The sequence below is a fragment of the Lepidochelys olivacea genome (genome assembly GCF_965140295.1).
Source record: "Lepidochelys olivacea isolate rLepOli2 genome assembly, chromosome: 4".
Classification (NCBI taxonomy): Eukaryota; Metazoa; Chordata; order Testudines; family Cheloniidae; genus Lepidochelys; species Lepidochelys olivacea.
The window spans coordinates 76491557-76518128 of NC_140414.1; the positions used below are offsets into that span (position 1 = coordinate 76491557).

The 26572-nt window shown below is 41.0% G+C and overlaps 1 protein-coding gene across 4 annotated transcripts in view; it reads left to right on the forward strand.

Annotated features, from left to right (window-relative positions):
• Positions 1-26572, forward strand: part of CLCN3 (chloride voltage-gated channel 3) — a 131617-nt gene that overhangs the window by 89330 nt on the left and 15715 nt on the right. For all 4 annotated transcript variants that reach the window (XM_084625391.1, XM_084625393.1, XM_084625392.1 and 1 more), the window contains 8 exons: positions 2666-2823; positions 5427-5526; positions 8381-8568; positions 13488-13610; positions 15018-15224; positions 17331-17411; positions 19526-20071; positions 25394-25580. In XM_084625391.1, coding sequence (XP_084481517.1) covers positions 2666-2823; positions 5427-5526; positions 8381-8568; positions 13488-13610; positions 15018-15224; positions 17331-17411; positions 19526-20071; positions 25394-25580 — 1590 coding nt within the window. The remainder of the gene's footprint in view (positions 1-2665; positions 2824-5426; positions 5527-8380; positions 8569-13487; positions 13611-15017; positions 15225-17330; positions 17412-19525; positions 20072-25393; positions 25581-26572) is intronic.

The following is a 26572-nucleotide window of genomic DNA, read 5'->3' on the forward strand; positions in this document are numbered from 1 at the left end:
CTGCTTCAGTGATATGCACTGTAATCAGCAGTGGAACCTGTCTTGATGTGACCTCTGGTCTCAGAGGTGCGAGAGTAACCCAAGTTCTGTTGTGACTGAGGCCATGTGCAATGGGGAGTTGAAGTTTTTGGGACCATGCTTCAAATGCCGATGTTGAGAAGAGGGGTAGGGAAAACAGTTACCAAATACCTGTTTGAAAACAAAGCCCTAAGTAATGTAACTTGACGGTTTTATGGTAGTTTCTGGTGAAGTCACAACAGTGCTGCGTGCTTAGCAAAATTAACAGTTCAGTCTCCAGAAATATCAAATGAAAATGTGCAAAGCATCCTTTGATCTCAATCAAATGAATCCATTTGTGTCAAGGGAGAGGAGCCATACTGGTGAATTATCTCAAGAGGACGTGTGATTTGTTAGAACAGAATCTGTAGTTGTCCCAAACCCATAGCTGTGACAGCTTATTGGCTTAGGCCAAGATTTTCAAAAGTGGCAGGCTAACATTAGGCTCCAAAATCCATATTTTGACACCTGTGTGATTTTTCAAAAGTACTAAGCATGCATCTCCTCCCACTGTAGTCAATGGGAACTGTGAAGTGCTCTTCATTATTAAAAGTCAATCATGTCCGTAAATATGGATTTTGGAGCCTAATTTTAGGTTCCTAGTTTTTGAAATCTCAACTTCAGTTAAGGCTAGAGGGTAAAATTTTCAAAAAAGCCAAAGTCCCATTTTCAAAAGAGACGTGGGCCCAGATTTTTTAAAAAGTATTTACGTGTTGCTCCTTTAAGGTATCCAGATGTTTCAACATCTGACTTGGGAGCCTAAGTCTCATTGGCTTTCCTTGGTGTTTAGAAGCCTAAGTGCCCATGTCACTTTTGAGTGTTAGCACTGTTAAAATGGGTATTTAGAGTTGTAAAAATGTGCTTAGTGTTTAGATATTATTGAATGCTTGTAAATTGCTACATGTATTAATCTCACTTACAATGTGTGTGTCCCATGTTGTAAGGCGGTAATATTAGTGTTTGCATGGTAAGGGCATGTCTTCACTAGCTTTGTGAAGTGGTTTGAGCATTGGCCTGCTAAACCCAGGGTTGTGAGTTCAGCCTTTGAGGGGGCCATTTAGGGATCTGGGGCAAAAATTGGGGATTGGTCCTGCTTTGAGCAGAGGGTTGGACTAGATGATTTCCTGAGGTCCCTTCCAACCCTGACATTCTATGATTCTGTGACACGACAGAGCAACTTTCCAAAGGATACACTGGCACAGTGGATCCTATGTTTAACCTCCACATTAAGATTGTGCAAATTATGCAAAGCATAATTCACAGGTCAAGAGTGAAAAAATAATTGCTGCTGTGATTGCTATTCCCTTATATAGTCAGTGTTATGTATTTGAGAAAAGGTTGATTTATTTTTTCCACGCTCCTCCTGTGCTCCTTCAATCTATTCATTGGAAGCATCTGTCTTGGGAGAATGCTGGTGCTGCCAAATGTGCCAGCTACAAAGGAGCAGAGTGAAGGAGTGGTATGAGACTGGCTCTTTAGACAGCACTCCCAGCCTCTGCCTGACTGGGGAGTAAGGACCAGGCATGGGGCACTCAAACTTGGATACACTGCTTTCTGGGTCCTGTGTTGCTATGTAGCTGCTAGGTCAGCTCTCTGTTTTAATCACTTTTATTGCTGCTTATGCTTGTTTTACAATAACCATCGGCTGTGAGACATTTGTAATCAAGGAACTAGGCAAGTAATAATGGTAATCTTAAAGGGACATCATCTACTTGAAATCTAGTTAGTTTCAACAATGAGTTTAAAGTAGTTTTAGACAACACACCTCACCTCTGCCAGTTTTTGTGATTTTTTGTTTTGTTTTGTTTTTGTTTTTTACAGTCAAGTTTTCTTAAATTTAGTCCATTATGTGTAGTAAAACAATAATGAGAGCTGCTCATTTTTCACAGTATGCTACCGAACTTGCTCAAGAATCCACACAGAGAGTAATCAAGTAGCTTGCAGACTGTGTTGATGAATATTTAACCAATGGAAATACTAAGTCAGCACTGCTAAAATTCAGATTGCAGCTGAACACTAGAAATAAAATACTGACAGTAACAGCCATGGGCCTAAGCAAAGACAGTTGGAGGAGAAAATTCAGTAAATACTGAATATTCCAACAGCTGTCCTTTTTTACCTGCTTAAGATAATGATGTATAATGTGCACATTTAAAATAATAAACTTTTGTGGTCTTTTGGCTAAGGCCAAGTATAGCGCTTTTGGCACAGACACTGTCTCATACTATGTGTTCATACTGTTCCTAGCACAGTGAGGCTTGATTTGGAGCTAGAGCCTTGGGTGCTGTTTCAGCACAAATAAATTGAAATGATAAACCAGCTGAATTCTTACTGGAGTTATTGGTTATTTTCTGTTTCCTTAGTCTTTTACACTAACACATTTGAACAAGCTACTAATTTGAAAAAATGTCTAGAAAGATGGTGGTGATTTGGAAAAAAAAATATAACCTCCCCCTACAATCAAAAACCTTTAATATATAGAAATTTTCCAAATGGAGATTGTATATACATACATTTTTTGAAAAATAAAGCACTTACAGGGAAAGGTTTGTACAAACAATTATTCTATTGCAGAGTGTAATAATTTCTCATCTTTTCTCTGCCACAGGAACTCATTATACAATGACAAATGGAGGAAGCATTAATAGTTCAACACACTTACTGGACCTCTTGGATGAACCCATTCCTGGAGTTGGAACATACGATGACTTCCACACCATTGACTGGGTGCGAGAGAAGTGCAAAGACAGAGAAAGGCACAGACGGGTACTTGAGATCAATAACAATAATTAGAAATAACTTAATGTTGTGTATTTGGATTAAGGTCTGATCCAGCAACACATAACCATGTGCATAACTTTAAACATGTGAATAGTTCCATTGGCTTCAGTCACATGCTTAAATCTCACCCACGTGCTTACATGTATTGCTGGATTGGAGTCTCAGTCAATGAGAGAGCATTATAGTTTAGGAATGCAAACAGTAATTTAAGGCATTGAAAACAGAGGCCATGTCCACAACAACCCCTCCTTCAGCCGCCAAATGTGGATGCATTTGTACCAGTATACACTTTTGTACTAGTATAGCTCCTTCCCATTCACTAAGGGAAATAAACTATACTTGTATAAGGCACTGCTATACTGGTATACTTATTTTGTTTTAAAATAAAATCTCACACTGAACCAAAATAGTTATCAATACAAAAATTGCATAGACCAGGCCTTAGTTTAAATGGAAAGTCTCTCTCCCACATCCCATTCCCAAATCTGCCCCATCCCACAAACCTATCTTCTCTCTTTTCATACTGGGCTCTTCTGAAAATCTTAACCCTTCAGGCTCCTAATCAGGAAAGCACATAAGCACCTACATAGACCCTGAGACTTAAGTTTTTTGCTGCATACAGATGTTTTCATGAATTGGGATCTCAGTTTATTCTAAATAGGGCAAAACTATATCCTTTAAAAGAAAGTAAGCTGTTTTAAAGGTCATTGTCGTGCTTTTGAGAGACTCCCATTAATGTACCTGTAAAAGGAAGCATTTTGAAGATGTGAAATCTTTTTTTTTTTTTTTAAATTGATCTAAAGAAATAGTTAAAAACTAAGGGTAACTAAATCGCAAACATCAGTCTGCTAACCTGTCTGCTTGGAGGAGTCAGGAAGAAATTCCTTCTGTGTTCAATACTGAACAGTCGGCTAGTCCTTTCTCTGAAGCACCACATATTTGTTGGTTTTGGAAACAAGATAGACTGTGTAGACTGAAATGATCCACTTCTGCAAATCCTACATTACTTTAAAAAACCCCAACCAAACCATAACTGTAGCATTTAGTGCCCCTCTCAGATAAACAGGTCTGTGTGCAATGGATCTGAGAACATGTGTGCAATCTAATCATGTGAGTTGCGTGGGGTTATCTGTTTCTGTGAAGCATTTTTGATTTTTAAATAATTCTTTGTTCCATAACTTAGTTGTAAATAAGTGATAGTTAACACAGCTTCATCTTTTTACTGAAGATGTACTGGTGAGTATGTGCCATTCGATGGAATGCCAGACCTGCTCAACTGCAGGCAAGATGATCACACAGTAGTAGTTGGTCTAGAGCAGCGGTGGGCTAACTTTTTGGGCCGAGGGCCACATCTGGGTGGGGAAATTGTATGTAGGGCGCGGGCAGGGCGTTGGGGTGCGAGAGGGGGTGCAGGAGGGAGTGCAGTGTGTGGGAGGGGGTTCGGTGTGCAGGAACGGGCTCAGAGAAAGATTGAGGCAGAGGAGGGGTCTGGGTGCGGAGTGCAGGAGGGGTGCGGACTGCGGGAGGGAGCTCAGGGCAGGGGGTTGGGGCGCAGGAGCAGTGTGGGGTGCAACAGGGGTCTCAAGGCAGGGAGCTGGGGTGCAGGAGGGGTGTGAGGTGGGGCAGGGGGTTAGGGTGCACGGGGGGGGGCAGGGGGCTCAGGGCAGGGAGTTGGGGTGCAAGGTGCAGGGAGGGAGTTGTGGGGGGTGGGCTCTGGTCTGGCGCTGCTTACTTAAAGCAGCTCCGGGTTGGCCGCAGCACTCACCGGGGCCAGGGCAGACTCCCTGCCTGCCCTGGCCCCATGCCACGCCACTCCGGGAAGCGTCCGGCACCACGTCCCTGCGCGGCCGCTGTGGGGGCACACAGGGCTCCATGCACTGCCCTTGCTGCGCCTCCAGGTACCTCCCCCAAAGCTCCCATTGGCCACAGTTCCCCGTTTCTGGCCAATGGGAGCTGGGGGGCGGTGCCTGGAGGCAAGGGCAATGCACGGAGCCCTCTGCCCTGCCCTCCTCCCCCTTCCCCCCCCCCCCCGGCTGCAAGGACGTGGTGCCGGCCACTTCTGAGAGCAGCACGGGGCCTGTGGCACTATGGGGGGCTGTCGTTTGCCATAGTTTGCCCACCCCAGTCTAGAGGATTGAAACTAATATTACTGATAACTAAAAGTTGTTTCTTTAGCTTCAGTGGTCGGGACTTGAGAAGCTAGAGCAGAGGGTACTGAGTTTATAGTCACTGAACAACTGTGGAATTCATATAGCTACTGTAAATTGTATAAGCCTTTGTAGCCACAGTGTTTAGAAGGGGAGTGGGGGGAAACTTGTGAAGACTAGTTTTATAGAGACATTTAAAGGACACTTTGAATGTCTATTATGAGAGTGCCAAAATGTATGCTGTTTCTTTTATTTTAAAGAAATCTTGTTAATTTGAAATCTGTTTAAAAATATAGCAATAATTTTACGGCTGTTACATTTTTGTGCTTTTACAATTATATTTTCTGTTTGTTACACAATTTTCTCACTCGTTTTGTAATGTGAAAATCCCACAAGAACAGGGGAAGAAAATGATACAGACCTGATGATTTCTATTTGCAGATTAACAGCAAGAAGAAAGAATCAGCCTGGGAGATGACAAAAAGTTTGTATGATGCATGGTCAGGATGGCTAGTAGTCACACTAACTGGTTTGGCATCAGGTAAAGACAATAGAATACAATTTCATAACTTTTCCAAACTTTTCTTGATCATTCATGAGTTTCCATAGTACATGTGTCTTATGTGTCCCTGTACTAACAATTACCGTTATATTGTTCTGATATCTGTCCAGAACCCCATTATTGTAAATGCATAAATGAGGTGAAAATATTTTCATATAACAGTTGAACAGGATCAGGCTAATAGTGTAATCTCATTTTAGTGGAGCAAGGTTAAAAATCAAGTAAGTAATATAAGTCTTGTGAAAAGTTCCAGAATGATAGGCTTTAAGAGATTTAGAGACCGTTTATGTCCACACAGCAGGTAATCCTGGGCGCAGTGAAGTGAGTCGGGGGGTTTTCTCATTGATTTCAGTGGGTTCAGGATTTCATCCAGGGTAAAAATTCTTCACAGTGAACTACATACCTCAGTCCTGGCCTGGAAGAGCCTTACTTTTTGAGGTGATGTGGTAGTTCATTATTCCTTTCCATTCAGTTCTAGCTCCCTTCCTTGAGATTCCCAACAAAGTGTCAGTATTCACAATGGGTTCACCTGTATAGCAAAAAACAAACAAAAAAAAAAACGTGGCAATGAGCCTCATAGCCAAGTCAAGTGATGTGGGCGCATGGGGCTTGAACTGCATGGCTAAAAATAATAGTGTAGACATTCCCACTCTGGTTGCTCCAAGACCCTCACTGGGTTTCAGTCTCCAGCCCAAGCCTGAACAGCTACACTGCTATTTTTAGCCGCACAGCGTGAACCCTAGTCAGTTGACCTGGGCTCTGAGACTTGCTGCCACTGGGATTTAATTATTTTTTTGCTGTGTAGATGTACCCTATGATGGTGGGATTTCTGCTATGGATGCATGTCTCACTAGGAACTTGATTGACTCCATCAGCACATTTCAGATAGACCAATGAGTAGCCATTAGAACTTTCCAGTTTTGATAGATCCACTCTCATAGGCCATGAGCTGCATTCAGTTGTGACTAGTCTAACTAACATTTCTGATTGACATCCATGAATGAAATCTAAGTTCCTAATACAAGATATTAGCTGTAACAAGTAAACTCTGTTGTCCTTTGGCCTCAATTTCATCTTTTGTTTTTCATATATTTTTAGGATAAGACACAAAACTAAAGTCCTCCTGACCATGTGTGGTCACCTTCAGATGCTATGCGACTTATTAGGCTTTTATTAGCATAATTTGAAAAGGCTGCAGTACTTATGAATGTGAAGCCATGACCACCTTCATGCCCAATTATCCTAACAAGTTTTACATAAATACTAGAATAAATTCCAGGAGGAGAATAAATCCCAGGAGGGTTGAATTAGTGTGCAGAGTGTAGATGAGGTGGTCAGAGAGGCATGGCAAATGTAATGGTAATAATCACCGTGTATGTGTGCATAATCCACATGTAAATGAGTAATCTTCATAATATATAATGTGTGTGTATACGCATATGCATGTGTGTGTATAATTAGTATAAAGCATTTGGGATCTTTTGGGTCAAAAATGCCACAAAGTCTAAATTAAGTCATTATCTATACAAAAAACTTGACGGTGTGGTTAAAATTGCTGCACTGGATATCGCACCAACATAAATCCTAAAAAAGCAAGCAAATTAGAAGTTTAAGTATTTTCCACTCTGTCTATGCTCCTTGTCAGTTCCTTTTCTCAATCTCAGCTACCACCTACATCCCACAAATCTCCATCCTTATCCTGAACAACCAGTGTGCAGTTTTAATTCCAACCATGTTTACTGATTTTATGTTTGTATGTTTTGAATCTTCGTATAGGATGAAATCTGGCCCTGCTGGAGTCAGTGAAAGTTTTGCAGTTGACTTTATTAGGACCAGAGTGCTAGTAAATATTACTAGTATTTCCCTAAAACAGCTTTACCCATGTGGGTCTGTCTATGTCTCTCTAGAGACACTGGTTGAAGCTCTTTTCCACTTCAGATCAAAATTCACTACTTCCAGTTGTGAACTTTATGGATTTTTAAAAATAAAATAAAATAGTTTTGTTACGAGAGATTAGTGAGTGAACTGTTGGGTTCATCTGCAACTTCTAACTAAACTGCTAACGTGAGAAGCCATCCTTCTTTTGTAAAATTGCCTTTTTAACACTTTCTTTTAAGCAGTTTCCTGAAACTAGATAATGCCTGCTTTTCAAGAGCTTGTTTTGACTGGAATTTTCAACTTGCACTTGCAACAGATATTCCTGGCTCTAAAGGCTTGAGCTTGAGAGGTGCTGACCATCTATATCTCTCATTAACTTCAGTGGGAATTGTGGGTACTCAGCACTTCCCAAGATCATGCTATGTTTTTTCATGTTGATTATTTCAAGCAGTGTGTTTGAAATACTTCGCTTTATTTGGTGTATCATTTGTGTTTTAATGTATTTTTGGTAAGATAAGAATGAATTATGTTACCGCTGTTTATGGTTGCTGTTATGATTCAGTTGAGATACAAAATGCTTCAGTTTACAAGATAAAAATATTTATTTGATCATAAAAATACAGCAGTCCCATCTGTCTCTTTATATCCTTAACTTTTTGGACTGTTGAACTGTGCCTTAAATCATCAGAAATTATTTGTTTAATCTGAGTATTTGTAATTTATCTGATACTGGATTGTAGAGCAAAAGACCAAAGCTAGCTTATCCTCATTGGAAACTGGATCCGTACACAAACTCAGTTAACGGTATTTGATGACAACTTTTCTATATTTCCATTGTTCCTCATGTCTGTTACTTTAGGTTTGTCTGCTCTTTTAGGGTACATCAATGGATGTCACTGTTTTTGTTCAATTTTTTTAATTTCCAGAAGCTAATACATAGCTGTTTGTTCAACAGGGGCATTGGCAGGTTTGATAGACATTGCTGCTGATTGGATGACTGACTTAAAGGAAGGCATTTGCCTTAGTGCTTTGTGGTTTAACCATGAACAGTGTTGTTGGGGATCAAATGAGGCCACATTTGAAGAAAGAGACAAATGTCCACAGTGGAAGACATGGGCAGAACTAATAATTGGTCAAGCAGAAGTAAGTATAACCCTTTAGTGAAGGCATTGTTTAGTTGTTTTGGTGAGAATTAATAGACGGGGAGGAAGAATGGTCTTAAGGTAAGGCACTAAACTGGGAATCTTTTATTGGCTCTGTCACAATCTCCCTGTGTAAACTTGGGCAAATCACTTAGGCCAGATCTACACTGAAGTTTTTATGTGTTGGGTAGAGTTGTGATTTTTGTTTGCAGCATAGTGCTGACAAAAGCCCCAATGTAGTTATACTGGCATAAAAGTGCTTTTGCCAGTACAGAGTATTTTACTCACCAAACCAGAATAAGCTATATTGGCAAAATCACTTTTATGTCAGTATAACTGTATCTGCACTAGGTGACTTTTTTGCTGATCTAGCTGTACCAGCAAAATCTCTTTAGTCTAAGCAGGGCCATATGCCCTAATCCTGCAAGCTGCTGTATGCAAGGATTCTTCAGTGGGGCTGCACATGGGAGTAGGAGTCTTCTTGTGCAGAGCAGCTTACAGGATCGAGATCTCAACCTCCCTCTGTCTCATTTTGTTTATCAGTAAAATTGGGATAATACTTAATCAACTGACTGGGAAGTTATGATGCTTAATTAATACTTGTGAACGGCTTGGATGCTACAGTGATAAGCACAATAGAAATGCCTATTAATAAAGAAATAAAAGGCTCATCTAACTGAGAGCATGAGAATCTGTATTTCTGATTGTGGGTATATATAAAAGCTAAATTTTTAGCAGTATTTTCTTTTTATTGAAAATAAACAAAAATAAGACTTGTATTAAATAAAGCTAAAAACAAGTTGGTTTTATTAATCTTTTCTAGCAGCATACACCTTACAAAAATAGATTTTTATACACTGTATTCATTAGATTTTATCATCTGAGTTGCAAAATCCTCCTGTGCTATGACTTCTAGATTTATTTGTTGCACTCATAGTTTGATTTTGATATAGACTCTTATAACAGCGAAAACTTGTATAGCTCAGGCTTTACTACAGTTTGCTTAATGTAATGACTTCAGGGTGTTTCAAACAAAATTAATAATTTTCTTGCTGCAGTAACATTTTGCTTTTGTTACTGTGGGGATATATGTGTAAGAGTTTTTTTTGCAGCAAGAGTATCATAGAATCATAGAATATCAGGGTTGGAAGGGACCCCAGAAGGTCATCTAGTCCAACCCCCTGCTCAAAGCAGAACCAATTCTCAGTTAAATCATCCCAGCCAGGGCTTTGTCAAGCCTGACCTTAAAAACCTCTAAGGAAGGAGATTCTACCACCTCCCTAGGTAACGCATTCCAGTGTTTCACCACCCTCTTAGTTAAAAAAGTTTTTCCTAATATCCAATCTAAACCTCCCCCACTGCAACTTGAGACCATTACTCCTCGTTCTGTCATCTGCTACCATTGAGAACAGTCTAGAGCCATCCTCTTTGGAACCCCCTTTCAGGTAGTTGAAAGCAGCTATCAAATCCCCCCTCATTCTTCCCTTCCATAGACTAACCATCCCCAGTTCCCTCAGCCTCTCCTCATAACTCATGTGTTCCAGTCCCCTAATCATTTTTGTTGCCCTTCGCTGGACTCTCTCCAATTTATCCACATCCTTCTTGAAGTGTGGGGCCCAAAACTGGACACAGTACTCCAGATGAGGCCTCACCAATGTCGAATAGAGGGGAACGATCACGTCCCTCGATCTGCTCGCTATGCCCCTACTTATACATCCCAAAATGCCATTGGCCTTCTTGGCAACAAGGGCACACTGCTGACTCATATCCAGCTTCTCGTCCACTGTCACCCCTAGGTCCTTCTCTGCAGAACTGCTGCCTAGCCATTCGGTCCCTAGTCTGTAGCTGTGCATTGGGTTTTTCCGTCCTAAGTGCAGGACCCTGCACTTATCCTTATTGAACCTCATCAGATTCCTTTTGGCCCAATCTTCCAATTGGTCTAGGTCCTTCTGTATCCTATCCCTCCCCTCCAGCGTATCTACCACTCCTCCCAGTTTAGTATCATCCGCAAATTTGCTGAGAGTGCAATCCACACCATCCTCCAGATCATTTATGAAGATATTGAATAAAACCGGCCCCAGGACCGACCCTTGGGGCACTCCACTTGATACCGGCTGCCAACTAGACATGGAGCCATTGATCACTACCCGTTGAGCCCGACAATCTAGCCAGCTTTCTACCCACCTTATAGTGCATTCATCCAGCCCATACTTCTTTAACTTGCTGACAAGAATACTATGGGAGACCGTGTCAAAAGCTTTGCTAAAGTCAAGAAACAATACATCCACTGCTTTCCCTTCATCCACAGAACCAGTAATCTCATCATAAAAGGCGATTAGATTAGTCAGGCATGACCTTCCCTTGGTGAATCCATGCTGGCTGTTCCTGATCGCTTTCCTCTCATGCAAGTGCTTCAGGATTGATTCTTTGAGGACCTGCTCCATGATTTTTCCAGGGACTGAGGTGAGGCTGACTGGCCTGTAGTTCCCAGGATCTTCCTTCTTCCCTTTTTTAAAGATTGGCACTACATTAGCCTTTTTCCAGTCATCCGGGACTTCCCCGGTTCGCCACGAGTTTTCAAAGATAATGGCCAGTGGCTCTGCGATCACAGCCGCCAATTCCTTCAGCACTCTCGGATGCAACTTGTCCGGCCCCATGGACTTGTGCACGTCCAGCTTTTCTAAATAGTCCCTAACCGCCTCTATCTCCACAGAGGGCTGGCCATCTCTTCCGCATTTTGTGATGCCCAGCGCAGCAGTCTGGGAGCTGACCTTGTTAGTGAAAACAGAGGCAAAAAAAGCATTGAGTACATTAGCTTTTTCCACATCCTCTGTCACTAGGTTGCCTCCCTCATTCAGTAAGGGGCCCACACATTCCTTGGCTTTCTTCTTGTTGCCAACATACCTGAAGAAACCCTTCTTGTTACTCTTGACATCTCTGGCTAGCTGCAGCTCCAGGTGCGATTTGGCCCTCCTGATATCATTCCTACATGCCCGAGCAATATTTTTATACTCTTCCCTGGTCATATGTCCAACCTTCCACTTCCTGTAAGCTTCTTTTTTATGTTTAAGATCCGCTAGGATTTCACCATTAAGCCAAGCTGGTCGCCTGCCATATTTACTATTCTTTTGACTCATCGGGATGGTTTGTCCCTGTAACCTCAACAGGGATTCCTTGAAATACAGCCAGCTCTCCTGGACTCCTTTCCCCTTCAAGTTAGTCCCCCAGGGGATCCTGGCCATCCGTTCCCTGAGGGAGTCGAAGTCTGCTTTCCTGAAGTCCAGGGTCCGTATCCTGCTGCTTACCTTTCTTCCCTGCGTCAGGATCCTGAACTCAACCAACTCATGGTCACTGCCTCCCAGATTCCCATCCACTTTTGCTTCCCCCACTAATTCTACCCGGTTTGTGAGCAGCAGGTCAAGAAAAGCGCCTCCCCTAGTTGGCTCCTCTAGCACTTGCGCCAGGAAATTGTCCCCTACGCTTTCCAAAAACTTCCTGGATTGACTATGCACCGCTGTATTGCTCTCCCAGCAGATATCAGGAAAATTAAAGTCACCCATGAGAATCAGGGCATGCGATCTAGTAGCTTCCGTGAGCTGCCGGAAGAAAGCCTCATCCACCTCATCCCCCTGGTCCGGTGGTCTATAGCAGACTCCCACCACTACATCACTCTTGTTGCACACACTTCTAAACTTAATCCAGAGACACTCAGGTTTTTCTGCAGTTTCGTACCGGAGCTCTGAGCAGTCATACTGCTCCCTTACATACAGTGCTACTCCCCCACCTTTTCTGCCCTGCCTGTCCTTCCTGAACAGTTTATAACCATCCATGACAGTACTCCAGTCATATGAGTTATCCCACCAAGTCTCTGTTATTCCGATCACGTCATAGTTCCTTGACATCACCAGGACCTCCAGTTCTCCCTGCTTGTTTCCAAGGCTTTGTGCATTTGTATATAAGCACTTGAGATAACCTGTTGATCGCCCCTCATTCCCAGTATGAGGCAGGAGCCCTCCCCTCACAGACATTCCTGCCTGTGCTTCCTCCCGGTATCCCGCTTTCCCACTTACCTCAGGGCTTTGGTCTCCTTCCCCCGGTGAACCTAGTTTAAAGCCCTCCTCACTAGGTTAGCCAGCCTGCTGGCAAAGATGCTCTTCCCTCTCTTCGTAAGATGGAGCCCGTCTCTGCCCAGCACTCCTCCTTCATGGAACACCATCCCATGGTCAAAGAAACCAAAGCCTTCTCTCCGACACCACCTGCGTAGCCATTCGTTGACTTCCACGATTCGACGCTCCCTACCTAGGCCTTTTCCTTCCACGGGGAGGATGGATGAGAACACCACTTGCGCCTCCAACTCCTTTATCCTTCTTCCTAGAGCCACATAGTCCGCAGTGATCCGCTCAAGGTCATTCTTGGCAGTATCATTGGTGCCCACGTGGAGAAGCAGGAAGGGGTAGCGATCCGAGGGCTTGATGAGTCTCGGCAGTCTCTCCGTCACATCGCGAATCTTAGCCCCTGGCAAGCAGCAGACTTCTCGGTTTTCCCGGTCAGGGCGGCAGATAGATGACTCAGTCCCCCGGAGGAGAGAGTCCCCGACCACCACCACCCGCCTTCTCCTCTTGGGAGTGGTGGTCGTGGAACCCCCAACCTCAGGACAGCGCATCTCATGCCTTCCAACCAGCGGAGTCTCCTTCTGCTTTCTCGCCCCAGACATATCATCTGGTTCACTCTCCGCAACGATACCTGTGGAGAGAACATGAAAGCGGTTAGTTACCTGTGTCTGTGTTACTGGAACCCGGACATTCCGCTTACCTCTTCTGGAGTATTTCCAGATCGCTTTTGTTTAGAAATGTCTAATACATTTAGTTTATATATTAATCAAATTATATTGTGTTTTTTTTTTTATTTGTTTACTTTTAGGGTCCAGGATCATACATTATGAACTACATCATGTACATTTTCTGGGCCTTGAGCTTTGCCTTCCTAGCAGTTTCTCTGGTGAAGGTGTTTGCTCCCTATGCCTGTGGCTCTGGGATTCCAGAGGTAGGGTCTGAAGACTTTGTATCATAATGGAAATTTAAGGCTAATATAAAAGGTCCTGTTGCCTTATAATCCTGGGCAAAAGGGAAGCCAAGAATGAATGTATGTATCTGTGATGGATTATGTTAATATAAGAATTAAAATTGAAATAATGTTGACATTATTAAGCACTACTGAAATAGATATTAAAAGGTTGCAGAACATTGCCTGAGTTCTCAGGTTCTGCCATCAGTTTCTGGTTGGCCTAGTTTTACAGGAAACCTTTGAAAACCTTTTGAAAACCTCCAAAGAGTGATTGTTTTTCCCATTTGTCAGTTTAGCAATGATAGAACAGTAACTAGTTGTAACAGTATGAGGTCCTTTGATGTAGTAGTTCATCTTTTGTTACATAAAAAGATGTAACATAAACTTCTTTAGTAACATAAACTGACACAGTCATTTCATAAGGTAAAATTGTTTGTTCAAAAATGGTTAAATCTTGTTCTTTTTACAGCTATTCTTTGCCATTCTAATTTCAGAATTATAAAAATTGGTCAGTAGCATGACTCTTCTAGTAATTCTAGGAGAATTTGTATGTTTTTGTTTCTAAGTATTCTGTATTTCCTCAAATATGTAGGGATCTGAGGTCCCAAAGCCAAATTCCAAATCAGTTTCTAAATTTACTCGACAAACTTTTTTACTTCATGTGCACAATTGACCAAAATTTTTTGCAGTGCTCAGTCGTAACTGTGATGAATAGATGGTATAGATTTTTTTTTTTCCAGGTATGATGACAAAGCAATTATTAGGCAAAGTAATATATTAGAAAAATATATAAAAATATAAACTCTTTTCTAGTGAAAAACAGCCAATCTTTCTCATCATTAGTATGTCAAGCCATTGCTCTTAGATATTGGGTGCAGTTATAATAAAACATAGGGGAGAATATAAGGAAGGGTGACATTGGCAAAAACAGTATATTATTGTAATTAAAACATCTGTAAATTAACTGGCATAGCCGAGTGTAGTTTTCACAGTGAGTTTGGTTGTGCTACAGGAATTTATGATCTTCATTTGTCAGGTTACATTGCAAAACTCTTTAATACAGTCTTGTAATTTACTGCAGGTTTATTTTCTGTTCAATATAATGAATAGAGTTGCCATATTTTGCTGATTTAGGTATAGATATATATCCTTAAAGTATAGTGTAACTGTACTATATTCAATGTGAATGTTATGCTTCTGGCAAACAAACTGAGTGCAAATAGCACTCAAAAAAGTGTTTTTATAGTTCTGCAGGTAAAAGTCTTCTTTCCAATCAAGTAATTTTTAAGTTGTGATTCTACAATTATAGATAATAGCTTATAAACATAAAAGTAGCATTTGTTCTAAGAAAAATTAAGTCTAACATGGAGTATTTTTTCCTTCTAGATTAAAACTATTTTGAGTGGCTTCATCATCCGAGGTTACTTGGGCAAATGGACCTTGATGATAAAAACCATCACTTTAGTCTTGGCTGTAGCATCAGGTTTGAGCTTAGGAAAGGAGGGTCCTCTGGTACATGTTGCCTGTTGCTGTGGGAATATTTTTTCCTACCTCTTTCCAAAGTACAGTACAAATGAAGCTAAAAAAAGGGAGGTAAGTTCCTCTTAAAACCTTTACCTATTGTATAAAAAAAGATACAGTTTTAGAATAAATTCCCATAATCAAAAGATTGGTAAACCATGCAAATACTTTGATTAAAACAAAGTCTAAAACATGTCATGTGTTCTTTTAGCTATTGTATAGGTTTGGATTATTAATCATTATATTCTCAGGTCAGGGATCACCGTACTCCACCAAAGGTTACCTACATTCTTGTCAGAGCCCTGAAAAATCCTTCCCTTCTCTCTCATCCACATTTTGTGTTGCTTTACACTCCATCTTCTAGACCCCACATTATAACAACTGTTCTTGACAATGCGGAGCACAATGGATTTATCTCTGAACTCGCTAACAAACTGCTGAGGCAGAGGAGTAGATGAAGTTACTCTAGACATGTGTCCCCTTTGCTCTGGTGACCACAGTCCTGTGCAGCCCTTCCAGTCCCTGCTGGCCATGGCACAAATGACAGAAAGCAGTTTGCATTGCATCTAATGCCATATTAACAGAAGCAAGTTCAGTGTCAGAAGGTAGCTAGATATCCTGATTTTTTGCAGCATAATCCTACTTTTCAATAGCATATCTCATATTTTTAACAGGAAAAAATTCTCTAAGTTCTGCCCACCCATGCTGCAGTTCTGTATGTTTAACTTCCATACTACTGGAGGAGGTTAGTCTTGTGGAGTAGGCACTGGTCTGGAACTCAGGAGATCTGGCTTCAATTCCCACCTCTAACCCAGAGTGCCTCTGTAACCCTGGGCAAGTCACTTAATCTCTCTGTGGCTCAATTCATTGGTAAAAATGGGCCTAATTTTCCTGCTCTTTGTCTAATTATATTTTAATTACTGCAGAACCTTTAAAGCAGACCTGGTAATGTACAAGAATTGGAAAAGGAGAAGTAGGATTGGGAGTAGGGAAGGGGCAGAGATGTGGAGGGATAACAGGCTGGGTTGATTGACTTGAGTTTTGGGGGACACAATGAGGGAGATCTCAGTGAAGTGTGGGGGAGGGGAACCAGTTTGTCAGAGAGAGGGTTAGGTTGAGAGAATGGGCAATAGTGGGAAGAGTGGAAATAGGTTGGAGGAGATTATGGTGGGGCTGGAGAGGCAGGGGAAAGAAGATAGATGAAGTGAAACAGAGAAGAGAAACTGCATACGAAGAAAAAGGAGAGAAAACAGAAGTCAGGGAAAAAAGTAGACAGAAGAAAGAAAAATGAAGGAAATACACTGTATTTTATCAGCATGTTGTCTGGCAGATTGAAGGGGCAAAATATTCAGGCATCCAGAAGTGCAGGATTGATGGAAAAGGGCTAACTGGTCTGACCAAATTGAAAGAGAAGGGAGAGTATCTTGTAGGTTGCATTAATGTTTCAAATGTATCAGAGAACCTCCTCCCTCTCCAAAATCTCATCTAGATTTACTACCAGTAAATTCTGTTACTACTATTTATGTCTCTCTCCCTCCCACATTTTATTCTGAATTTATTTTAATGCTAGGGCTTTCTCATTGCTCCATTCCTGAACTTTGCTGCTGGAATCCAATGAGACCTGAGCAGTCAACTTCCTCCATCATGGGTGTTTGTTAATTTTGGTTAGCTCTTGACAGAATAATTGACTATTAATTAAAATAGTTGTACTTTCATAATCATGGCTATACCACTGGCTAGATTTCCTAGCTGTTCATTTATTGCATTCAGAACCTACCTACCTTTCACAGTTGCTTATATGATTGCAACTCTCTGTGGTTTCTTTCATCTCTGGTTCCAATCCCACAGGCAGTGCGGATAGGCAGTTAGGCAATACAAATAGCTGTGGTCACATGAGAAGATGGGAGGAAGTACAACTGTGAAGAAGAGAGAAGTAGCATATGGGCAGGAGAAGCTGAAATGGCAATGTGGGAATAAGTGGGCAGAGTAAGCATTTGGGTCCTTGAGAGGAAGATGGGAAAGAAGGTAATCAGTCCATATTTTAGACTTATTAGGTCTTTAGTGTCATATAAATCTGTTGACCATAGTTAGTGGTATATCATAAGAATAAATTTCTATTTCTGTTTTTAAAATGCATCACAAACACAAAAATAAAACCACATTATTCTTCTTTTCTAGGTGTTATCAGCTGCTTCAGCAGCAGGAGTATCAGTAGCCTTTGGTGCCCCAATTGGTGGTGTCCTTTTTAGTTTGGAGGAGGTATGTAAAGAGACAGCATGGAAGGAAATATTTAAAAATGAATGTTTTAACACCTGTCGTCTCAAACTTTTTCTTTTGTGGCGTCTTTTGTAACAGAACCTCCTCTTGTGGGCCCTGATCCTGCAGTGAGCTTTTCATGAAGCCACTTTCTGAACACCTTAAGGAGAGCTTCTTGGCCCACAGTTTGATAAATAATTTTTTACACTATGGTGTGGTTACTAATCTGCATTGGTCATTCTAGAAATTTTTCTTCATCTAATGTATTGCCTCGATTAAGTCAATTCAGTATTATGAGTTCTGGCATGGGCAAACCCCTCAAAGCATTTTGTTTCAGGTGACTGTTGTAGGCCAACATTTCTTCGTTACTGTTTTTATTTTTTCTGGAGAAAGGCAGATTCCTTTATTGCAGCTTTATAGCTCACAAATTGATGGAGTTAAACTAAATGTTGTTGACAATTCATAAGTCAGGTTCCTCCTTCCCCCTCTCCCCCAGGAAGAAAGAAAAAGAAAATAAGTACCTATATGGACTTGAAATTGACTACATTTTTTGTGCAATTGCTTTCTTGCCTACTCCCCCCCCTCCCCTACAGTTTACATTTAAAAAATCTGCTGATGTGAGAGCCTTTTTGATTTAGTCTGTTGTAGATAGTGCAGATTAGCATCAATTATGCCTTTCCTGTTAACTTCTTTCTAATGTTCTTGTTTCCTGACACTAGCAACATATCATGTTTAATTTAAAAGAAAAAGGAGGGGGGAACAAAGGGTTGGTTCCTACTATTTATTTTGCTTACCTTGGGCCAACAGACCATTTAAAAACTCATTTGCCAGTTAAATTAAAACAAACTTTAAATGTTCAATTTGATTTAAAGCCTCCATACAGTGGAGTACATTATAATCACAAACCAAGTATGCTATAAAACTGACCGCCAAGCCAATGAAATCCTCTCAAGAATACAAACCATGAATACCAATCTAGAAATATGTATTTGGGAGATGCAGGAGCATTATTTAGATCATTATTATCTTTCTGATTATCTCCTTACATCTAATTTAAAGAACCTGTGGCCAGGTCTTCACTCAAAAGTTAGCTCAACTCAGCTACGTCACTCAGGCATGTGAAAAATCCATTCCCATAAGTGACATAGTTAAACCGACCTAACCCCTGGTGTAGACAGTGCTAGGATGGTGAAAGAATAGCTCAGGGAGGTGGATTAACTATGCCGACAAGCAAGCCCCCTCCCTGTCACTGTAGTGAGTATCTACACTAAAGTGCTACAGTAGCTCAGTTCACTGCAGCTGTGCCGCTGTAGCATTTCAAGTGAAGACATAGCCAGAGTCTGAATGCTGCTGTAGTATTTTACTGAAAGCTCTGAGAACCTTTGACCTGAAGAACAGAAGAAGCCAAGAGATCTTTCTGTCTTGTAGCTAAAAGATCCAAAGAACTTCTCTAGTCTTTAAAAAGAAAAAAATGTCAACTTGACAAGTTTTGGGTAATGAACGTTTTTGAAAATCAGGCTACTTATTTAAATGCCTAAATATGGGTTTACAAGTCAAAGGTTAGGTATCCATTTTTGAAAATCTTGGCCATAGTGCTCAAAATGTGAGTAGATACCTGAAGACCTCTCTACATTAGCGTTTCCACTCTTGCTACTTCCAGTGAGGCACCAGCGTTAGCAATAGCAGTACATTTTAGAGACGAAAGACGATGGACGCATAGTCTAGTATTCTGCATTCCCAAGACCAAAGCTGAGCGCATAGAGACCATTGTTCTGGTTGTTAAAATACTTTAAAACACAGCAACTTTAAAACTATTTTAATGTAACAGTTACTGGGAATTTTGCCCAACTCAGTCTTAAAATGCTGGTGGTTTCTGTGTTGCTTTCACAATGTTCAGTGTGGGTGACACAATAGGAGTATGAAATGTTTTAAAGCACTTTAATGTAAAGTGATGAACATAAATGCCATTATTACAATTGATTGATAACAGTGTGCACATATTTAGCATAAACACCGTGAGCAACAATGGAATATGCTAGTATTTTCAGTTCATTTTAGAATAGTTTGAAATGTTTTTAAAATGAATTGCCAGTAATTCTAACTTGTCCCCATTGCAGGTCAGTTATTATTTCCCACTGAAAACTTTATGGAGGTCCTTTTTTGCTGCTTTAGTGGCTGCATTCGTTTTGAGGTCCATCAATCCTTTTGGTAACAGCCGTCTTGTCCTTTTTTATGTGGAATACCATACCCCTTGGTACCTTTTTGAACTGTTTCCATTCATTCTTCTGGGGGTGTTTGGCGGGCTGTGGGGAGCATTTTTCATCCGTGCAAACATCGCCTGGTGTCGCCGACGCAAATCAACAAAATTTGGGAAATATCCTGTCCTGGAGGTCATCATTGTTGCAGCAATAACAGCTGTCATTGCCTTTCCTAATCCATACACAAGGCTCAACACCAGTGAGCTTATTAAAGAGCTCTTTACAGACTGTGGGCCATTAGAATCTTCCTCTCTTTGTGACTACAGAAATGACATGAATGCCAGTAAGATAGTAGATGATATTCCTGATCGTCCAGCAGGCACTGGAGTTTATTCAGCTATATGGCAGCTGTGTTTAGCACTTATATTTAAAATAATTATGACAGTCTTCACTTTTGGTATCAAGGTAAGTTTTAAAGTAATGGATTTCTATTACTGCTCTTCTGCCTCTCCGTCTTCCCCCCAAAAAAAACAATTTCTTTTATTTATAAATATACTATTTCAAAAGTAATGTTTTTTGTATTTCTCTTTAGTGAGGATTATTGAAACAGACCTCTTAAAACACTGCTTTAAACTACAATTTTGCTCATACAGCTGAGGGGTATGTTGACATGTACATCGAGTTTTATGTAGTGCAAAAACCAGAGATTGATCTTTGTGTGCGCCAAATCAGGCCCATACAAACTAAGGTGGTGTTCCCAAAGTACTGAGCTCTGCCTATTTCAGGAAAATGAAACTAATCATGTCCACCAACTACACTACGTGATGCTAAAGATCTGCCTTTGTGCACTCCTGCACCTAAGGTGACCAGACAGCAAGTGTGAAAAATCAGGACGGGGTGGGGCGTAATAGGCTTCTACATAAGAAAAAGCCTTAAATATCAGGACTGTCCCTATAAAATCGGGACTTCTGGTCACCCTGCCTGCATCTGCTCCCCCCGTTCCCTGCCTAGTCCTTCTAAATGAATCAAAAATCTTAGATTAGTTTACCAAATATGTGTAACAACTAGAAGCTGAAAAATTAAATCAGTAGGGAGCAGTCAGTGATTTTTCAAGCTGTTAGCTTTTCTGGCGTTTTCTATACTGAAATACAAATAGGAAGTGTACTGTGTGTGTAAAATGTTCCATCTATAATCACCAAAAAACATCTTTTTCAGCTTTTTTTCTAAATCAGTTTCCCATCTTCAGTGGCAAGACCCCAGGATTTCGGCAGCACACTGGTGCAGCAGACTGGAAATTCTGAGGCAGCTTCAAAGGATTTTCTTTATTATATTTGATTCTCAATTTTTTCAATATGCTGCCAGTTTTTAATAACAATCCATAGCTGTGTCTTGGAAAGAACTGTGTCAAGGGGGAAGCTAGAGGTTTTAACAGCTAGGCTGGGGACTCAGGACGGTGATGGGAGACAGTTTGCATTGTGGGACAAGCACTTTAACTGGATGTTGCTGCAAAAATGAAAAGAAGTGAATAGATAACAGCAGTTAAATCATTGCAGTAGGTTTCAAAGTTGACAATACTTTGAGATGAATGGAACAATAAACACCTCTAAAAGCTTTGGTTTCTGGCCATTTGCAGACTCAGACAGAGCTTGATGAATTGATTTGCCTTTGGTTTACATTTTCAAAAGTTATATTTGCAACTATAAATGTTGGAAATGTAAATAATAATGACAAATAATAATGAAAAAATAAATACATTTCTAAGGCACAGTTCTGTAGCAGGAATTAGGTTTCACAGCGAAGTTAATGGCTGTGCAATCGTATGATACACAGAGCTCTCAGAATGCCATGGTAAAAAATCAAGTGATACGTTTTGTTACATACGAGTCATGTTACTTATTTCTTTTAAACCTTGTATTGGACCAAAAATCACCTATCTGTTTTTGGAGTATGTCAGAATTGGGGGAAAAAACACATTGAATGCATTTTAAACTGACTTTGTCACCAGTGAACTCTAAAACTATGAACAAGTTAAAATTTTCCTAGATTCAGAAGCACACTACATAGTGCTTGTGTTGGGGTCTAACTGACCTTAGGTTTCTACAATGAAAATAGATAGAAACAGGGCAACAATAACAAAGTGAAAGGCACAGATGCAGCAAAGTGGCAGTAAATGGCCTACTACTTGGAACAAAGGGAGGAAATAGGTGATCTATGTTCTGAATGTACAAAGTGTTTAGACTTCACACTTTTTTTATGTGTTTTTCTCGTTCTGAGGAGTTCTACTTTCATAGGCTCCGGATCAATATCCGGCACACTAGATGCTGCTTCCCTACAGGCCTGAGGCAAGACTGCAGTGTTTCTTTCCTGCACTAGTGGTTTCACCATTTCTGTATCTAGATCACTGAGAAACATCCATCTTTTACTCAAAGATTTATTATGACATGGGGGATTCAACAAGCTCCAGATGCCTGCATTCAGACATGCAATGTGCTCGTGCAGTGCAACTTTCCAGGGAAGGGCAGTAGTGCCTTATGGGCAGTGTGGGAAGAGAGTCTCAGAGGCTGCTGCAAAAGGGGGTGTGGGTCAGCATGGCAATGCTGACTCATCCCCAGGGACCAGAAGGGATGGGGAGTTGAAAAGGGTCAAGCCTAGCAGGAGAAGCCTCTTTTCCTCAGACCAGGCGAAATAGGACCAACCCTCCCTCCCCTTGAGGTGGCAAATTGCCAGGTTTAGTCAGGACCCATTGTTGGCATCACACTAGTCTTTCCTTTCTATAGGGACTGAGAACGAATTTTTCCCTGCCCACCAGATTGGCCAAGGTAGAGTGGTTTTGCCCCCCCCCCCGCCTTCTTCTCAGAGGGGGCTTTGCTATGATGAATAGGGAAGGAAGTTAAGCTATGATGTCACAACTCATGATGTAAGCGTGGGGTGGATGTCCAGTGCAGGTACTCCATGGGGAAGGGATACAGTGACTAGATAAATGGCTTGGTGAAGGACTTAAAAAGGAGATGTTTGTTAAAGGAGTGGAATGGGGGTTGGGGAGGCTTGGGGCTCCTCGACTGGCATAGCAGCGAGCCAACCCCCCTTCCTTATAGTCCACCTTAACCCTTGCTAGAGAGGGGTGATGGTAAGATCCCAGCCCCTAGGTACATTTTGAATGAACATGGAGTTACCTGTGATGTACACTTCTATCTGTTGGCTAGTCCCACACATCTAATAATAAAGCTGTGGCCTGATTAAAACCATATGAAATATCTTCTCTCCTTTAGCCAGTCAATATCAGGTTGTTTGCATCATAATATGAGAATACTTAAAGAAAGAAGCAGTGGTGGTTTGCCCATCATGTTTTTTATTTAATTTTTTTGTACGTGTTTGGCGTCCAAGAGACCCTATCTTGGAAGAGAAGTACCTTTCATTTTCTTCATTGAGTAACATTGAGGGGTCTAACTGTGACCCCATTACCTTTTTAGTGACTCTTCTGCTACACAAAAACCACAACCAGTGGCATGATAAAACCACTGGGGAAAGATTGACCTCATCCTAGTTTGAACATAAGAACAGCCATACTGGGTCAGAACGAAGGTCTATCTACCTCAGTATCCTGTCTTCTGACAGTGGCCAATGCCAGGTGCCCCAGAGGGAATGAACAGAACATCAAGTGATCCATTCCTTGTCACCCATTTCCAGCTTCTGGCAAACAGAGGCTAGGAACACCATCCCTGTCCATCCTGGCTAATAGCCATTGATTGACCTACCCTCCATGAATTTATCTAGTTCTTTTTTGAACCTTGTTATAGTTTTGGCCTTCACAACGTCCTCTGGCAAGGAGTTCCACAGGTTGACTCTGCGTTGTGTGCAAAAATACTTCCTTTTGTTTGTTTTAAATCTGCTGCCTATTAATTTCATTTGGTGACCCCTAGTTCTTGTGCTATGAGAAGGAGTAAATAACACTTCTTATTTACTTTCTCCACACCATACATGATTTTATAGACTTCTATCATATCCCCCCTTAGTTGTCTCTTTTCCAAGCTGAAAAGTCCCATTTTATTAATCTCTCCTCATATGGCAGCCATTTCCTACTCTGAATCATTTTTGTTGCCCTTTTCTGAACCTTTTCCAATTCCAATACATCTTTTTTGAGATGGGGTGACCACATATACACGCAGTATTCAAGATGTGGGTGTACCATGGATTTATACAGAAGCAATATGATATTTTCTGTCTTATTATCTATCCCTTTTTTAATGATTCCCAATATTCTGTTTGCTTTTTTGACTGTCGTTGCACATTGAGTGGATGTTTTCAAAGAACTATCCACAATGACTCCAAGATCTTTCTTGAGTGGTAACAGCTAAATTAGACCCCATCATTTTATATGTATAGTTGGGATTATGTTTTCCAATGTGTGTTACTTTTCATTTATCAACATTTAATTTAATCTGCCATATTGTTGCCCAGTCACCAGTTTTGAGAGATCCTTTTGTAGCTCTTTGCAGTCTGCCTGAGACTTAACTGTCTTGAGTATCAACTCAACTTAACTATCTTTGAGACTACTTAATGTACAAAGAGGCACATTTGTACATAATGTACAGGTTTGGCACAAAAATTTGTAATTTACACTTTTGTGTGCTTTGGAGTCAGATAGACCCCAGCGCATTAGGAGGGTTCAATTAAATGAATATATTATATTTTAGCCAAGAAGGGAGGGATATATGTATAGTAAGATTTGTAGTTTAGCCAGTATGTGTAACATTTCCAGCATTGCTGACTGCCTTAAAGAGCAGTGGCAGTGCATTTCCAGAGTTTAATGAGACATTTAGACACAAGTATGTTTTTTCAGAGAGAACATTTGCTCCTCCGAGAGGAGAAAAGATGAACAGCAGCAGTTACACTGCTGAATCGTGACAGTTCTTAATGCTGCTGGCATAAGTAAGGTTTTTCTATGCTTCTTTTATGAATCACACAGTGCCAGATAAAGCTGCGTCTCTGGGTCCTGGTGACAAATAGGAAAATTGGAGCTTAAATGAAGAAAGTAACAAAAATCACAATAGGTTGTGACTGTAACTGTCAGTGTGGACATGGAGGTCCAGCCATGTATATGGCTTACCTGACCTGTTACTAATAAGGATGGCCTTCTTTGATTTTTTTGGTATTTAGTAAGAATTTGCCAAGGATTTTAAGGGGCGTTTGATCCCTGTATTAAAAAAAAAAAACTATTTAAAAAAAGATACATGTTAAGCATCCACTGAATCGGGAAGGGAATTGGGGAGCTGGATGTTTCATGCATGAAGCCTGTTCGAGTTGTGGATATTGGCTCTTGGGAACTTGAGCTAATACAATGTATGAAAGTAATGGAGATCTCTCAGTATTGGTTAAACAGCTGTGATTTGGGCACATGTAGGGGATGGACTGTGATGTTTGCCTGGAGAACCAAGTTCATGGTTCTACCTTAATGACAGATTGAGCCTTAAATTAAAAATACATAAAATGTAAAGGAAAGATAAACATACCCAAATACTCATATAATTGAGGGGTCAGTATCTTTTTGTGTTAAATTCTACTAGCTTTACAATGGGAGTTCATGTATCAACTACCTCGTAGGTGGCAACTGGAGTGTTTCTGTCTGTTTCATTTTCAAACTTCTGGTCAACTTTACTTTTCTGAACATATATAAGTTCTTTTTCCATGTGCTCGCCTTGTGTGAAGTAGCTCTTCAATAATAAGACTTTAACAGGTCCCATGTATTTTAATTCTTTACCACTAGCAGTTCTTTTGTTTCTGTTGTAGGTTCCATCAGGTTTGTTCATACCTAGTATGGCAATTGGAGCAATAGCAGGAAGGATTGTGGGAATTGCAGTGGAGCAGTTGGCTTATTATCACCATGACTGGTTTATCTTCAAGGAGTGGTGTGAAGTTGGAGCTGACTGTATCACGCCAGGGCTATATGCCATGGTTGGTGCTGCTGCATGCTTAGGTAACTAAATTGTAACACAACAAATAAGAGCCTGATTTCTTTTCTGTTATTGAACTAGATAAGTTTAGGGGTGAAGGAAAAAAGTTGTACTTACTAAAGCCCAAGTACAATATTAGAGAAGCTTCTTACAGAGAACTGTTTTATATTAATAGGAAACTATGCATATATTTAAAGGAAATCATTATGAGCTGAATACTAAAAAAGAACATAAGAACAGCCATATTGGGTCAGACCAATGGTTCATCTAGCCCAGCATTGTGTCTTCCGACGGTGGCCAACGCCAAATGCTTCAAAGGAAATGAACAGAAAAGGGCAATCATCAATCGATCCATCCTATGTCCTGCCCCAGCATCTGGTAGTCAGAAGCTTAGGGACACCCAGAGCATGGGTTGCATCCCTGACCATCTTGGCTAATAGCCATGGGTAGACCTATCCTCCATGAACTTCTCTAGTTCTTCTTTTGAGTGCTTGCTCATGCCTATTCCATGTTAGGTGTATGTGCTTGCCACATGCACTAGTGCTGGAAGTTTTTCCCTTAGTGGTATCCGTAGGGGACCAGCTCTGGCCCTCTCTGGAGTGGCACACATATAGGCTGGTATAAGGGGTGCTGCCAGCTTCCCCCTTCCCTCAGTTTCTTGTTACCACTGGTGATGGTGCTGGAACACCACCTTGCTTCGGCAAGCATTCTCTACCCAGTGTTTTGGGTTTTTTTCTTATTGCTCATTGTGTAAGTAATTCTTAGATTTCATTGTTCTCTTAATAGTTAGCTTAACAGTACTGTAGAAAAGTTAGATAGTCCCCTCAGGGATTTAGCCAGGGGTGGGGCATGCCCCGGTCCCTGGGCTTCAAGCCTTGTGATCACTGCAAAAAGCCTATACCTGTCAGCGACCCTCATCAAAGCTGTTGAAGTGTTTTAGGGAAACCTGCGTTAGCAATAAGTGTCACATCTGCAAAAGCTTCAAGCCACGAACTAAAAAGGAGAGGGATGTAAG